Source organism: Chionomys nivalis, chromosome 14 (assembly GCF_950005125.1).
Source record: "Chionomys nivalis chromosome 14, mChiNiv1.1, whole genome shotgun sequence".
Classification (NCBI taxonomy): Eukaryota; Metazoa; Chordata; class Mammalia; order Rodentia; family Cricetidae; genus Chionomys; species Chionomys nivalis.
Genome location: NC_080099.1, coordinates 68,488,943 through 68,505,832, shown reverse-complemented (window position 1 = coordinate 68,505,832; position 16,890 = coordinate 68,488,943). Strand labels below are relative to the sequence as shown.

The following is a 16,890-nucleotide window of genomic DNA, read 5'->3' as shown; positions in this document are numbered from 1 at the left end:
CAAACTCTGCATCTCCATGTCTACTGCAAAATGCTCTTCAGATCTCCAACTCTGGTCAGCTTTGTTCACTGCAACACACTTCTTTCTTTCTCTTGGGCTGGTTCCACTCCTTGGTAGTTGCTCTCCTCAGGAGGTTTCTCATGGCTCTGGCATCTCCAACATCTTGGGGTCTCCAAGGCAATCCATGCTTTACCTTCACAGCTTCACATAATGGCCTCTTTGGGCCTCCATGCAGGGACATCCCTGTCATATGCTTGGCATCAGCAGCTTTCCGTAATCATGGAGGAATATTCCATAATCTCTTTCTTCTATTCTTGGCTCTAAAGCCAGAACCATGTGGCCAAAGCTGCCAAGGTCTGTTGCTTACTGGGACTGGAACATGGTCTCCTTGTTCAATTATATCTTCAACAGCTTTAATGTCCTGCACTGCCTAAGCTTGACTGTTCTGGAATTCACTCTGTAGAGCAGACTGGCCTAAAACTCAGAGATGTCCTGGTGCTGGGATTAAAGGCATGTACAACCACACCTGGACCTAAACTGTTCTTTAATTCCTTTTCACAAGTTTAATTCCTTTTTACAAGTTGGAAGCTTAGCTGGATAGGGTCTTTCCCTGAGGTCACTACTTCCTTTATTCTGTTCCTCACTCTTCATCTCCTTGAACACAGGACTTAGCATTCCACTCCCTGGTCCCCTTTTTTCCCTCAAATTGTTGTAGGAACAGCGGGCTGTATTCCTGCCACCCAGCTCCCGGCCGCCTGGCTAGCTTATGCCCCGAAATAACAACACAAACTGTATTCTTTTAAACACTGCTTGGCCCATTAGCTCTAGCCCTTACTGGCTAATTCTCATATCCCGATCAACCCATCTCTAATAATCTGTATAGCACTAGTCTTACCGGGAAAGATTCAACATGTCTGACCTGGCGGCTTGCTTCATCGCGTCTGGCTCTGAGAGGAGCTGCCCTGCATCTGAGCTTACTTCCTCTTCCTCCCAGCATTCTGTTCTGTTTACTCCACCCACCTATGTTCTAACCTATGAGGTCAAGCAGATTCTTTATTAATTAACCAATGACTTTCCTCCATCATTTCCCCTTTTTCTGTTTAAACAAAAAGGAAAGGCATTCACTTTAACATAGCAAAATTACATATAACAAAACATTTATCAAGCAAGAATTACAGTTACAATATTTAAATCTATTTTATCTTTTAACATAACAAAGGAAAACAGCTATAACTATCTATCTATTCTTCAACTCCATCAAAGACTCCAGAAGGATATAATATTACCTAAGTAAATGAGAAGTAAGCAACTTACAAAACTCTAGAAATCACAGAGACATCTCACTGCCTGGACAGTCACCCAAAGTTTCTCTGTACCATTGGGGTATCCATCTTCGGCCTACAGGTCCATAGTATCCAGAGATATTTCAATGAAGCAGGAAATTTCAAAGGCAGTTCAGTCACTATCTGTTGTGTCCTGCAGAAGATCTCGCAGACTCCTTCATGAATCAGGAACCCCAAAAGATCATCTCACCTTTAGGCAAGTTCAGTCGTCCTCTCTCTGTGGGTTCTCTGTGTCTAGTTTATACAATAATCCAGGCAAGAGCAGTTTCTTGCCCAAATGGCTATCAAACTCCATAAGGTGCGTCTTCAATGCCCATCTTCTTTCTTCTTGAAGTAGCTGGTGCTGCCAGGAGCAGACGTGTCTCATTGTCATGAAAAACCCTAAGTTATTAAAACATATAAAATGCCATATTCTATAGTCTTTGAAAGATATGAAGAATGCCTATCTGAAATATATCTATGTACATCTAGAAAATCTAACATGACTACAAACTTGACTATTATAGATGACTATCCATTAACAACCTATATACATTACATTTTTAAATGAACTACACAATCACAATACCTTAAGAGCAGAAATACATTTACATATAACCTTAAATTGACCTTAAAATCCATACCAATGCAAATTATTCATATCTATATCATCTCCCCCTTTAAATGTAAAAGAACATTTATAAACAATATATGAGAACATGGGCACAGTTTTTTCTCTCCAAACTGCTTCATGCTAAATGGGGGCACTGTTATTTAGGTCTTTCATGGTATAACCTGTGTGCTAGATTCATCTCAGTCGGCAGTTGAGTGAAGTGATTTTTTGAAGGTGTTCACAGCAACCCTTCAGGAGGGCGTGGTCCATCATACCATACTGGGATAGAAGCAATCCACAGGGTCCCATCCTCTGTGAAAACAAAAGAAGAAACTCCTTTCCAAAGCATCATGTCCTTACATTCAAATTTTAAAGTCAAGGTATTTTCAAAATATCTATCTTGGATAAGTTCAGCAGCATTTATAAACAAATATCTTTTAGCAGATGTTATCTTTCCTCAGCTTTCAAACAATTCAAAGAGAGCATAATAGCATACAGTATCAAGATTCTCTGTGTATTTTCCATCTTTGTGCAGTTTTGTTTTAACCTCTATTTCATTTATTTTTATTTTTTGCTTTTTGAGACAGGTTCTCTGTATATCTTTTTCTTTTCTTTCTTTTTTTTTTTTTTTTTTTTTTTCGAGACAGGGTTTCTCCGTAGCTTTTGGTTCCTGTCCTGGAACTAGCTCTTGTAGACCAGGCTGGCCTCGAACTCACAGAGATCCTCCGAGACAGGTTCTCTGTATCTTTGACCTGGAATAACTCTGTAGACCAGGCTGTCCTTGAACTCTCAGAGATCCTTCTGTCTCTGCCTTCCAGGCATTGGGATTAAAGGCGTGTGCTACCACACCTTGAAGTCACAAAGGTCAATCTCCCTCTGCCTCCCAAAGGTTGGGATTAAAGGTGTGTACTACCACACCCAACTACTCTCTTTCTTCCTTTTTTTTACTTTTAAGAACTTTAACTTTTAGCCTGCATATATTTTTAACACACTGTAGACCATTTAGAAGTTTTCTTTGTCTTTGAATCTTTCTTTACTGTATATCTCCCTTTTTCTGACCACACGAGTCTTTAATTTACCAAGCAATATAAGTAGGACTAAAGCCGTGGCTTTGGCGGCTGGATCCAGCCCATTCCTTAGCTTTCCAGCCTCATGGCGGAGGTATCGCTGGAGCCATTTTTATTACCACAACTCTGTGGTGTTTCAAAGTCCTTGCCAGCAAGTAAGCTGCAGCATTCTGCTCACAGACCACACTCATTCAGACTGCCTGCCTGAGTCAGAGTTTGCCCTGGCAGGACGACCCAGAAAGCCAGCAAAACAGCACAACTTTTTTTTTCTGCTATGGCCGAAAACAAACAAGCATTCAATGGGCTCTTATCAACACCATTTAAGTGTTTCGTGGCAGGACCTCTTAAGAGCTGCAGGGTTTTGCAGCTAAAGTTGAGTCAGGAAGCCTCTCTTAGATGAGAGCACTTGCTTGCCTCTAGCAAGCAGCAGACTCGAGAAATTGCTGCTACCACATCGGGCGCCATTCTGTTGTAGGAGCAGCAGGCTGCATTCCTGCCACCCAGCTCCCAGCCACCTGGCTAGCTTATGCCCCGAAATAACAACACACAAATTATTCTTTTAAATACTGATTGGCCCATTAGCTCTAGCCCTTATTGGCTAATTCTCATATCCCCATCAACCCATCTCTAATAATCTGTGTAGCACCAGTCTTACCGGGAAAGATTCAGCATGTCTGACCTGGCGGCTTGCTTCATCGCATCTGGCTCTGAGAGGAGCTGCCCTGCATCTGAGCTCACTTCCTCTTCCTCCCAGCATTCTGTTCTGTTTACTCCACTCACCTATGTTCTAACCTATGAGGCCAAGCAGTTTCTTTATTAATTAACCAATGATCTTTCTCCATCATCAAATTGTACATTTTGTATTTTCCCTTGTTCAGCTTGCTCCTTTTCTTTATGTATCTTTATAAGCATGAATACTAGTAACCACACAACAGAATCTATAATAAGCTATTTTGAAATTTCCTTTGCCAATGGAATTAATCCAAATCTCTTCACTTTAGCCTCAGGCAGACTCTTCAGACAAGGGCCAAAAACAGCTACATTCTTCACCAAAATATCACAAGAATGCTATCTAGGCAGCATACTAAAATTCTTCTCCTCGAAAACATCTTAAGCCAGGCCCCCATGGTTCAAATCCTCCACACTCCTACTACTTTGGCTCATTAAGCAGTGCTTAAGGCAATTCTACTGCTCTCCTAACCCAAACTCCCAAAGTCCAAATTCCTCCAGACAGAAACACGGTCAGACCTATCACAGCAATACCCCAGTCCTTAGTATCAACTTCTGTCTTAGTTGGGGTTTCTGTTGCTGTGAAAAGTCACCATGACTACAACGCTTATAAAAGAAAACATTTACTTGGGGCTGGTTTATAGTTCAGAGGTTTAGTCTATTATCATCATGGCGTGTGGTATGCAGGCAGACATGAAGCTGAAGAAGGAGCTGAGAGTTCTACATCCAGGTTGATCCTCAGGCAGCAGGAAGTGAACTGTGTCACACTGAGCATACCTTGAGCAAAGAAGACTTTAAAGCCCATCCCCACCGTAACATACTTCTTCTAAGAAATCCACACCTTTTAATAGTGTCTCTCCCTATGGGGGCCGTTTTCTTTCAAACCACTGCACCCACTGAGCTAGAGAAACTCCCATGGGACACCACACACACTCCCCTCCTCAGAGGCTAATTACTACCACTTGTGAGAAGAAAAAGAAAAGATCTGCCACACTGTTCCACACTGGGCCTCGAGTTCACTTACCTTCTAATTAAGAGCAGTTCACCCAATTTTACTGTCAGCCCATAGTAAAAGAGCTATTCATTCTTCTACTCTCCTTGGAATTCCAGATGTTTGAGAAACTGACTGTAGATTTGTAAAAAGATAAAGACACACTGTTTCTATTGTTAACTTTAGCAAAGAATCGATTTAAAAGTATCCAAAAACAATTACATTTTCTTAAGGTACTTTTGTAGAATGCTGTCTTCCAGTTGTAACAGCCATTACCATCTTAATTAAAGCAGTCCTGACATTCTCTCATAGAAGAAGGGGGTATTGATGGCCATTACCTGAGGTTTCGGCCATTGCCTCCTATGCCTCTTCCCCAGAATCACCTCTTTTGTATGTGATCCTGTGTGAGATGCCAGGAGGGGCTGAAATGATAGATTGTGGAAGGCTAACTGAAAGGAGTCTGTCTGTGCATCTCTGGGGAACTTGTCCGTGCTGATGATGTCGGTTCTATGGAATAGAGCCACTAAGCATCCAGATGGCAGAGGCGAGGGTGGAGTGAAAACCTGGGTGTTGGTCACAGGGTTGAAGCTCTGGATATAGCCTCATTCTGGAAACCCCCACATGATCCAGTAAATTTGTTCCTCTAAGGCAAACTGGGTCAGGGTTTTCTATTGTTTGCAATAAAGATACCGCAGCAGTGTTTGTGGCGAAACACACTTGCAGTTTCATTTCTCTAACGAGAGAGATGCAGCATTATAAAATATTGGCTATCAGCATAGCTTAGGGGTTTGTAAGAGAGGAGCTGTTTCCTCCTGTTGTAGCTATCCTTCTACCCCCTCAGCTGCTGAAGGACATACTTGGGTAAATCCTAGGCAAGTGCACTGAAGACTTAGTTTTGCTGGAGAGTGCATCGGGTCCCACATTGTCAAGTGGGAGATAGTGAGGGCATTAGTAGCCCAGATTTCCCTCCCCTTTCAACGTAGTAGACATCATGACCTTTTAAATCCACCATGACCTGGGCTCATTATCTATCAAAGGTAGCAGTCAGCCATCCTACCCCACCTGCTAGGTGAAATGTAGCCGGGTGTGTCATTGCCAGCCATAGCTGCATCAACATTCTCTTGGGCTTTGGGAACCAACTTTGAATCCCTTTGCTTTGGGCAGTGTTGAGGATTGGACCTCCGTGTCAGGCATGGGAAGCAAGCTCCCTACTGCTGTGCCCCAGCCATGTCTTTTGAATCCTTTTCATATCACTCACCACTGAGCAGATGCTTTCAAGTATCCATTTATAATTCGAAAACTAGTTGAATTATTTTATATCTGATTAAATCCCACATTGCATATGTGTGAGGTATGTTACACTATGGACTTCACCCTCTCTCTAGATCCCTTCCTCTGTCTATGCTGAGGAGCTGGACAGCTGTCCTGAAGTTTGTTAACCCACTGTGGTAGGCCTTTGAGATAGAACTAGTCCCACAGAAATTACTTTGTCTTTTCTGACTCCCTATCAGTTGCAAGGCCCCAAATCCAACTTGTTAACAGTGCCTATGGTGTCACAAATATCTTCAAAGTTCTTTTTTAGCCCCCCTTTCCGCAGCTGTAAATGCACAGAAGACTGTGCTCTGTCCCCTTTCCAGGTGGGAGAGGAGCAGCTGTCTCTCCTCCCTGTTGCCCAGGTTGTGCAGGGACTTGGGGTGGATGCTCCGTGGGCCCCAAAGCCCTGGCAGCCTGCAAGCGGAAAGCACTTGGAGGCCGGCAGCAGGGCCTGCAGCAGACGCTGTGAGGTCAGGGGTCTCAGTGGACGCAGTGGGCAGTACCATCCTAAGACCTCCTGATGGCTTGTCCACCAAAATGTGAATACACATGAATTTCTTAAAGAGACCCTGGCCCTGTGTCATTTGGGATCGGCTCTCAGTGGGATGTGTAGCCCTCAGCATCCATTCTTAACAAGGATGCCATTCAGGTCCCCTAGAAATATGTCATTACAGTACCCCCAAAATGAGGTTACAGTTTGAATGCCATTAAGGCTGGTGACAATGCTTACAACTGAGACTGACTCCAGTTCAGAGCATTGGATTAGAAAAATTACAGGGTCAGTTTGTGAAGTCCTTAGCATGAATGCCATGATTTCTAACTAGATAGAACCATGTCCAGGCAGAGACACATTCATTATTTTTATTTTAGTAATTCCATTTCTTTATTTCAGCTATTGTCAAGAATTAGTTAGCCAGGCATGTTATCTTAAATTGTAATCCCAGCAGGCCAGAGGCTGAGGCAGGAGGATTACAGGGAGTTCAAGGCCAGTCTGGGCTACAGAGTAAAACTCTGTCTCAAACAAAGAATTAGCTTGATTTTTACAACAGTGGTACCTAACAGCCTGTCGTCCTAGCTAGCTGGGAGGCCAGGAATTCCAGGTCAGCCTGACTAGCATCGTGAGTCCTGTAAGAAAGGAGAAAGAGAAGCCTACCAGCTGAGAGATGACAGCTACTGGTGCTACTCTTAAATTTTACGGATGAAAATGAAAGGAGTTAGTCCTGTAAGGAATCCTACAGAGAACAGTGAAACTAACGCATGCCGCGAGTTTGTGTGATAATTTGTCTAAGCTCACTATAGTGTTGGATGTTATATTTGGGGCAATGTCTAGAACCGGGTATGAATGGCTTTAATGTGTAAAGCCATTCAGCAGGGAAGTTTCTTCTAATTGAAGTGAATGAGCTCTAAGGCAGGAAGACAGTCCATTTGACATAATCTTCCTTGTAACAGTATTGTTTAACTGCAAAAGTAAAGATGATAACATTTTGAAAACCCATAAACTGATTTCTTTTTTGTGTCTAAATGGTGCGCACAGGCATCATCAGAAGTGAGACTGCGACTCTGATTAAATTATCACCTTTGGCATTTTGCTGACATTTGCTTACATAAAAACCACAGCTTTTTTTCGTCTCACTGGTAGGCAAGTCAAGATGCTAAGAGAACACACCTTAATAGCTTACTTCTTAATACTTTTAAATATTTAGCTATGTGGCAAAGGGACCCTCATCTCTCCTTGGCGCTCAGATGTTGGTGATGGGCCCTAGCAAGTGGTCCAGATGCTTGAGGCCACGCCCCCACCGCCCACCTGCTCGGGGATTGGCTACCTTAGGACTAGTGGGCGGCCCCGGTCGGGGCGAAGTTGGGGGTGACTCCCAAGGGTTCTGACACTGAAGCCCAAGCCAAAGCCACCTGGGAGTCCTGCCGCGCTCTGTCGCAGACCCAGGAGTTCTCTGACCCCGAGTCAAGCTCCCCCCGCCCTCCCGGTGCGTCCGGGGTCCATCCTATCCTGGGAGGATTGGGCCTTGGGGCCTCGCGTGGGTGTCAGCAGCCTGGACCCTGGTCCGGGGCCGCTGGGGCTGGTTCCGGGGCCTGGAAGAGCTGCGGGAAGCGGAGGCGGCTCGGGAGACGCTGGATCGAAGCGGGCGCAGACACCCGAAACGGCTGGGGTGGCCGCGAGCCGGCTGCTGAGTAATCCTGGGCGGCGGGTGGGGGCGGCCGGGCGCCCACGTTCTCCGCGCCGCAGCCGGGCGGCGGCTCCGCCTCCGCCTCCGCGTCCCTCCCCGCCCCCTGCCGGCTGCTGTGCTCGGCTCCCGGCAGGTCGGAGCGGGGCTCGGGGAGCGCGGGCCGCTGCAGCCGCCTCCCGCACCTCGCCTCGGCCCGCGCGGAGCCTCGTGCGCCCATGGCCGGCTCGGAGCAGCAGCGGCCGCAGCGGAGGGACGAAATCGAGTCGGACGCGGCGGCGGCGGCGGCGCCCCTGCAGGACGCAGAGCTGGCCCTGGCTGGCATCAACATGCTGCTCAACAACGGCTTCAGGGAGTCGGATCAGCTTTTCAAACAATACAGGTGACACCACTCTTCCGACTCTCTGCCCCGGTTGCGCGCACCGGGTGGTCACCTCGCGACCAGCGGCTGCTCTCTTCCCCGCTTCCCTTCGCTTCCCAAGGCTTTATCTGCAGACTTTGCCCTGCGCCTTGGCCCCATCCTCCTCCCCACCCCATCCCCCGCTGCGTTGTCCCTTCCTTCCCAGACACCGCCTTCTCTGCTCACTTTCTGCCCTCCTAGGAGTGCCCAGTGTTTCTCTGCTGCTTTCGAGCGGCGGCTCACCCACCTTAGGTGGCTTAGGGAGCTAATGCTTCTGAGGCAGCAGCGAGCCTGGCACTTGCAGGGTTGAGACTCTGGCTCGCCTGCTGCCTGGGCAGCCTTTTGTGACCCTAACACAGCCTGCTGCACCCTTGCCGGGTCCTTGTGTGGCGCTTTGCTTTGTGCCGTTCCCGGAGCTTTTGTTATTTACGGACAGTGTAGTGTAAGTGTCGCGCTGTGCAGGAACTTCAAAATTTCAGACCAAACTCTGCTCACCCATCCTTCTCTGCCTATCCTTCCAAAACCTCAGTCTTCGAAATGAGTTACTGATGTCTTTCAAGATTTATTAAGAATTTTCTCTGGTAAAAAGAAAGTAGAGGAATTTTTTTCTTAAAATACGGAAGAATGGAAGGAGAAACACGTGTGTTCCGTTAATTTGTCTTTGAGGAATTCAACTCAAAAACTAAGTAAGCCTAGTAGCTTTCTTGCTGTTGTGGGATCCAGGTGTTCTGCTTCAGGAAGCAAGCTAGTTTGCCCTGTGAACGTGGGCCAGCAATCAGATGCTTGGCAGCCGTCCTGAACATGTTTAAGGGCGTATGCCTCATAGTTTCTTGACGCCCGTAGTGAAGGTTGAAATTAGCGAATCACAGTCTAGTTGTGATGGAGAATTGAGTGTGTTAGCAAATGGGAAATGCTTAGGCTTCAAAGGATGGCGGTTTTCACTAAGCCCAGCTACTGCTCTCCAAAAAGCAAAGCAGGTATCTTGCAACTAGGAACTTTTCACCAGACCTGGTTTGCTTTGTGCTTTTGTTTTGAGACATAGTCTATGATTTGTAGCTTAGGCTAGCCTTGCTAGCCTCCTGTCTCAGCCTCCCCAGTGCTAGGGATTACAGACTTGAACCCCACATCTGGGCTCTACTGTACTTTTAAGTGAGCTTCTTCTCACCCTTATGGGTCTGAAATGAAAACATTTTAACTTACTCAGAATGTATTATTTAAACACACACACAAACACACTATGTAAGTTTGATTTAAGGTGTTTTATCAAAGGCTTTGATGGAGGATTTTTTTTTAAAGTTAATAATCTGTCTTATCATTTGCTAGTAGGTTAGTTTTAATTTTTTTTTTTTTTTAAACAGGGTTTCACCATGTAGCCTTGGCTGGTCTGGAACTCACTAGATAGCCCAAGCAGTAGTGGTACTGTCACATTGAAAGCAGGAAACTTTTTCTATATTTAGTCCAGTGGTTCTCATCCTGTGGCTCATGACTCCTTTGGCAAACCTATTTCCAGAAATATTTACATTATGATTCATAACTGAAGTAACAATGCAATAGCTTTATGGTGGGGTCACTACAGCATGGGGCGCTGCACTAGAAGGTCACAGCGTTAGGAAGGTCGAGCACTGAGCAGGCTGCCGGAGTGTCAGCAGAGGACCACGGAGAGAGCTGCGGCTTGAACAGAACTTGTCTGTGCGGAAGGAGATGGGGAAATGTGTAGCTGGGAGCTGTCTACTGTGTTTTCCAATGGGAACTGAGAATAAGGAAGGAAAAATATATTGTAATACCTATTTTTTGCCAAGCACAAGTACCAGCCACATTCCCTCACCCAATTTCACTGTGAGTGTGGCAGTGAGGGACTGAGACTCTTGGCATCAATGGGGTCCATTACCACGGTTCTAAGTCAAGTCTTGGGTTTCACCGTTCTATTTCCATTGCTAAATTTGTGAGACATTTGCAGTCTGCCCGGACGGGCCTTTTTCCTCACTATTGTTACAAAGCTTTAGTTGGGATGGAGGGAGAGAAGACAGGATGACAACGTTATTCTATCAGCTTTCCCTTGCTCCATCTGCTGTGTCGGGATGCGGGAAGACCTTGTGTTTCTTCCACCTCCAACATGTGCTACGCCTCACCCATGTGTGGGGAAGCACAGTTGCATAGAAGGATGATCAGAAACAGGCACCAGTGACTGGGGCTCCAGCCTAGCCCTGCCCTGTTGTGGATGCTGACTTTTCAGTTTCTCCAAAACTGCTTCATTGCCTGTAAAATGAAGGTAGTGGTAACAGTGCCCACAGCACGGTGTGATTGGCTGTTAAATGTAACAGGAAGAGAGCTGGGGACAGGGATGTAGCTCAGCTGATTGGGTTCTTGCCTCTGTGTGTGAAGCTTTGGCTTCTATTCCTAGGCTTCCACACCACTTAACCTGGGTGTGGTGGTGCATGCTTCGAATCCCAGCATTCTGGAGTAAAGACTGAGGATCAGAATGGGAAGTTAGAGGTTATCTTTGGCTACATAGTGAATGTGAGATCCTGGGATACATGAGACCTAGTCTCAGACAGACAAACGAAAAATAAGAACCAGGGGAACCGGATGCCATGCGTGCATGCATCTTGTAGCTAGCTGTCTTGGTACGCCATGGGTGCATGCAGCTGTAGCTAGCTGTCTTGGTACTCCATGCGTGCATGCAGCTGTAGCTAGCTGTCTTGGTATGCCATGCGTGCATGCAGCTGTAGCTAGCTGTCTTGGTACTCCATGCGTGCATGCAGCTGTAGCTAGCTGTCTTGGTATGCCATGCGTGCATGCAGCTGTAGCTAGCTGTCTTGGTACTCCATGCGTGCATGCAGCTGTAGCTAGCTGTCTTGGTACTCCATGTGTGCATGCATCTGTAGCTAGCTGTCTTGGTACTCCATGCGTGCATGCAGCTGTAGCTAAACTGTCTTGGTATGCCATGGGTGCATGCAGCTGTAGCTAGCTGTCTTGGTATGTCATGCATGCATGCAGTGAAAGCTGATGATGTTGGTGCTTGCTGCTGTCATTACTATCTCAGCACAAGGCTGAATGCCTCCATTTATGCAGATAGCTTTCGTATATACGTTTTAAATTACATTTGCTTTATTTATTCATTGTTCGTGTGTGTGTGTGTGTGTGGGGGGTATACATTATGTGGGACCAGGGGATCAAACTGAGATCCTCAGGCTTGGTGGCCAGCATCTTTACCACCTGAGCAATCCTGACTGTCTCTGGCTCTCCTATGTCATGCTCACCTCATATACATTTGACAGACATAAGATACTTTAGGAAACTTTTCTTCCGTTCCAGCAAGGAATGTCCTGCTAGAAACTCAACATGGACTTCATGGCCAGTGTTTGAGTGTCTCTTCTAGCTCAGTGTGTCCATAGAGGAGTGGGAGCCAGGAGTCGGATAATTCAGGTAAAAAACCTGGTGACCAGCAGGGACCCAGCAAGTATCTCTTCACATGTGCCAAAACAAAACAGGACCATGAACCTCTAAGCCCCTCCTTGTATGTCCTATGCCTATCTCTAGCTAGTTCCCTGGGTCCTCCATACGCCCTATGGCTAATTCAGCTAGTCACTGGCTCTGTACCCCTCCCCCATCCAAGGTTAATTTTATTAATACAGTCTTGGAGTTTCACAACACAATCAAGTATCCTACAACACCTAGCTATTTTTATTGTCTTCTAATGGTGACCTACTCCCCTTTCTGGTAAAAGTCCTCTCCTTTAGATGAACAAAGAAACACTGTCTATCTAGCATTAAAGTAACTTTTTTGTTTGTTTAAGTAAGAAGGCTGTTTTCTCATGCCCCATTAAGGAGAGAAGCTTCATCAATAGGTACCACATGAGCGATGGTCTCTTGTAGAAACTGCTGACAATGAAAGCCCTTCTGGATTGTGTAGCGCAGATGTTCTTCCATGGGGATGAGAAATATCTGTACAGTAGAGACCTTCTTCTGAGATGTCAACAAGACCTTGTAGCTGCTGCCCCTTACACAAATAGCAGTGGCCCTGTCCTAACGAGCTGCCTGGGATGGGCGCTCAGCTTGTCAGGCACTTGGAGATGTTTCCACGGAGACCAGGACAAGTTTGTGCTGTGTGTGAATGTGGCTTGTATCTCTGGTGTATTGAAGTTAAAGGCCTGACGATTGAAGAGATGGAGCCTTTAGGAGGTGGTTAAAGCCTGGGTGCTATTGGAAGGGGGAACCTTTAGGAGATAGTGAAAACCTGGGCTCTATTGGTAGGGAGAGCCTTTAGGAGATAGTGAAAACCTGGGCTCTATTGGTAGGGGAGCCTTTAGGAGATAGTGAAAACCTGGGCTCTATTGGTAGGGGAGCCTTTAGGAGATAGTGAAAACCTGGGCTCTATTGGTAGGGGAGCCTTTAGGAGGCTGGACCTTGTTGGAGGTTCTTAGATCACTGGGCTTGAGGTTATTTCTCACAGCACTTCCGACAGTTCTTGAGAAGTCTGTCACAAAAGGAGTAAACCTGGCCCTACCTGTGCTCTCTCTGCCCGTGACATGTGATTCTTTACTCCTATATAAGCTACCGTCACGTACCATTGGCTGCCCCTTACCATGGTGTCAATTGATAGTGGGCTGTGACCCCCATACCACTGAGCTTAAGAAGAATTTCTATGTAAGTACTCGGGTCAAGTCTTTTGCTGTAGTAAGGAAAAGCTGCTGGCCAGTGCCTCAGGACTGCTCTGTTTTGAGCCCGAGGCCGTGTGATCCTCCTGTTCCCAGAGCTCAGTGCTCTTTTGTGATGGTCCGCACACTGAACTGCTGTTGGCTTGTATGACCCACACTCAGACCTTGGAGCCGATGTTAAACTTGGTGAGGTTCGTGTTGCTGTACGTGGACCTCAGCAGAGAGGCTGGGAAACACAGGTCACCATAGTGTACAGGGACAGAGCGAACAGTGGCGAGCCCAGCCAGAGGACATTTCGCAGAGGAAATGCTGCCTGAGCTTCATGCAGAGCTGGGGAAGATGAGAAGAAGGGTGTGAGAGATGGTGCGGTTTAAGCTGGGTCTGGGAGAGGAGTCGGTGGAAACCCCGGTAGTGCAGACAATGGAGAGTCAATGCTGCAGTGTGCTCTGCAGCCTAGCAGCGGCCGCCTGGATGGTTTCTCTGTTGTGTTCTCTCTCCTCCGGTTGGTGCAGGCTGCCAATGAGTTTAGGGCTGTGTTGCTGTTAGGTATCAGTCGCTGTTCCTGAGTCAGTTGTGTGCGTGTGCTATCATGACCTCGTTAACTCCTGGGGCTCCTCCATCCTGATGTCACAAGGTCCTTTCCTCTTTATGTCTTGAAGGTTTTTAATCCGAGGGCTGGTAGGAGATGGGCAGGTGAAGCTCTGAGGATGACCAGAGACATGTGGAACTCCAGTGAGCTTTTTAAGTTCTGTTTCCATAGAAATTACCTGACACAGCCTCCTTCCTCCTTTAATGGCTGCCATTACACCCCCTGCTTTCTCTCTTCTCATCTTTTCTTTTGCAGGGGAGGGGACAGGATTTCATGTAGCCCAGGCTAACTTCAAACTCACTGTGTAACAGAGAACAAGACTGAACTTGTGATCTATCCCTCGACCTCCTGAGTGATGAAGTGATAGACATGCCCCCCCCCCCCATGTCGAGTTTGTGTTGTGCTGGGGATCAAGTTCAGGATTACATGCGTGCTAGGCATGCATCCTACCAACTGAGCTACGTCCCACCCATCTCTTGGCATCTTTTTCTGACATTTGAAGGTCTTATTCTGACAGTATTGCTACCAGTTTCTGGCTGTGGATATTACTGGAATAATTAAGAAATATGCTGAGAATACATAGAATTCTCTGTTCAGTCCCAAGATGACAAATTACAGTATATATTGGCTATTAAACATGTACCAGTGATAAATGTGCACAGGTAGCATATGTATTGGCCGTTAAACATGTACCAATGATAAATATACACAAATAAGTAAGGATTTGATAGAGAAAAAAGATATAGGTGAAATTATTAATTCTGCTTTTCTTTTCCATTTTAAATTATAAAATGCCAAGAAGCATTAAAAGTAAAAGAGAAAATTTTGTGCTAAATAATGTTTGTGTATGTGCACATGTGTATAATACTATACAGATCCTAAATTGATCAGCACGGCTATAGAGCATGTTATGGAGGCACGTACTGTATGTCTTTTGAGAACATGTTGACTGTGGAACCAGGATTATTGCTGCTGAGATGGTTTGGTATCATTCAGGGGGTAGAAACGTATAACCTACCAGCCAATTCTGGCCTGCTGTCTGTCTTTGCCAATAAAGCTTTATTGGGACACAGCCACTCTCATTTGATCACCTCTGGCTTGTGCATTACAACGTCAGCAATAGATAGTTGTGACAGAGACCATGAAACTAGCCCAGGTACATTCTAACCATGAACATTCTAGGGGAAATTCAAGGTAAGGGCGTCAGGCTGGTAGGGCCAGCATCTTCCCTGCTCCATGCCATGTCAGATCACTGAAAGGTGGAAGCTGAGAGGATGTCCTGGGTGCACAGAGGTAGTAGGGTAGCTCAGCTCTGTTTCTAGAGTCTGTGGATAAATCCTTAGGTGCAGAAATTCAAGAAAAATAGAGGATTGAGAGCAGTGGTTTGAGGGACTGATAGAAAAGCTAGTTAGTTTATCTGTTGATTCTTCTGTCTTCCCCCGCTCAGTGGAGTGGCTGTCAAGGCTCATCTTGATTTCCTTCTACCTGTTGGAATTCTTGGAAAGGTCCTGATGAAATAATTCCTTCAGATTCATTTAGTTGAAGTGGGATTCTTTTAAAAAAATACAATTGCTCGTAGAATAATGGCAGGGCTTAGAGGAAATTAATAGCACCCCCTCGAAAATACCCACTCCCTAAAACCTTGGGTTGTGACATGGGTGCAACTGCACATGCACATGTGCATGAACACACACACGTTTGTAGAGATCAAATTTAAGAGTGCCCCTCCAGAAAGTCTGTGCTCAGTCACTTCCACCGTGTTGACAGCGCCCTCAGTTGGACGGCTTTCTTCCTCCAAGCCAGGGAGAAAAGCAGAATGAAGTTTTGATGTGGCTAAGAAAACAAAAGAGAAATAATACTGGACCACGGAGACTTTTCTATTCTATTTTTTAAGAGTCATTTTACTTTTTAATTGAATGTATGTGAGTGGTGGGTATATGCACGTGTGAGTGCAGGTGCCCACAGAAGCCAGCAGAGGGCATCAGATTACTGCAGAACTGGAGCTGTACGTAGTTAAGCACTGCCTGACATAGATGCGGGGAACCAAACCTGATCTTCAGCACTAACAGTGCTTAAATACTGAGCCATCTCTCCATCCTTCCTTCTAGTTATATGAAACCACTTGTAGATCTCAGTTTCTACCTTTCACAGGCTGCTTGAGCTTTAAATACTTACCATTTTCTCCCCTGATGTTTACTTAGCAACAGCAGTGAGGCTTCGAAGGGGCTAATGGAAAGGCCCCAAGGAAAAGAAAGCACTGAAGAAACACAGGAAACCAATGGCTGTGGAGGCCAGATACATCTCCCCTTGATCTTAAAACTCTGTCTAGCGCTAATTCACACTTTGAAAGGGGATGGGGCAGGGATGGGGCGGAACTGGTCTCCGCCTTACACTAGTCTCTGTGGTTTCATAATTTTTTTTTTTTGTAGTTTCAGTTACAGTCAACCACAGTTTGAAAATGTTACATGGAATGTTCTAGAAATAAACAACTCACAAGTTTTTATTTCATTTTAGTTTGGGGGACAAGAGTCTCAACTGTACCCAGGCTGACTTCAAACTCCTGCCTCAGCCTCCAGATTTTGGGGTTATGGTTGTGTGTCACCTCATCTGGCCAGTTCATAAATTTATAATAATTTATTATAATACAAACCAAATTCCATCATCCATGAAATGTGTGAAAAAGAAAAATGACATTCAGAAGGTTCAGTTCTGTCAGTGTTTCAGGCCTCTGCTGTGGATCGCAAAGATGGGGGGCTCCAGTTCCCCTTCAGCACTTACTGTGCTCCTAGAACCTGAATTCATGAATATGGTGCCTGTTTAGAATCAACGTTGAATCAGCCTTTGTGTGTGACACTGTGGGGGAAATGCTCCACTTTCTGACAGGAGAGATGAAGGCATAGTTTTGTATGGGATCATGCGTGAGGTTCCCGTTGGAGATTTTACCCCTCACGTAATGGTGCTCTCAGGGGGGGAATATTCGATTATATCCCTAGAACAGACCAGAGAAACACAGTGTCAGGAAATGAAC

The 16,890-nt window shown here is 45.8% G+C and overlaps 1 protein-coding gene across 2 annotated transcripts in view; it reads left to right on the top strand.

The window, feature by feature from the left end:
- The first annotated feature begins 7,929 nt into the window (after positions 1 to 7,929).
- The window catches only part of Ttc39c (tetratricopeptide repeat domain 39C), a 91,755-nt gene continuing 82,794 nt past the window's right edge, over positions 7,930 to 16,890 (top strand). The window contains exon 1 of one of the 2 annotated variants that reach the window (XM_057789153.1): positions 7,930 to 8,018. Coding sequence is in view for 1 of the 2 variants with exons in the window: in XM_057789151.1 (XP_057645134.1) it covers positions 8,435 to 8,598 (164 nt within the window). In the remaining variant the exon portion in view is untranslated. The other variant, XM_057789151.1, reaches the window with a different exon arrangement.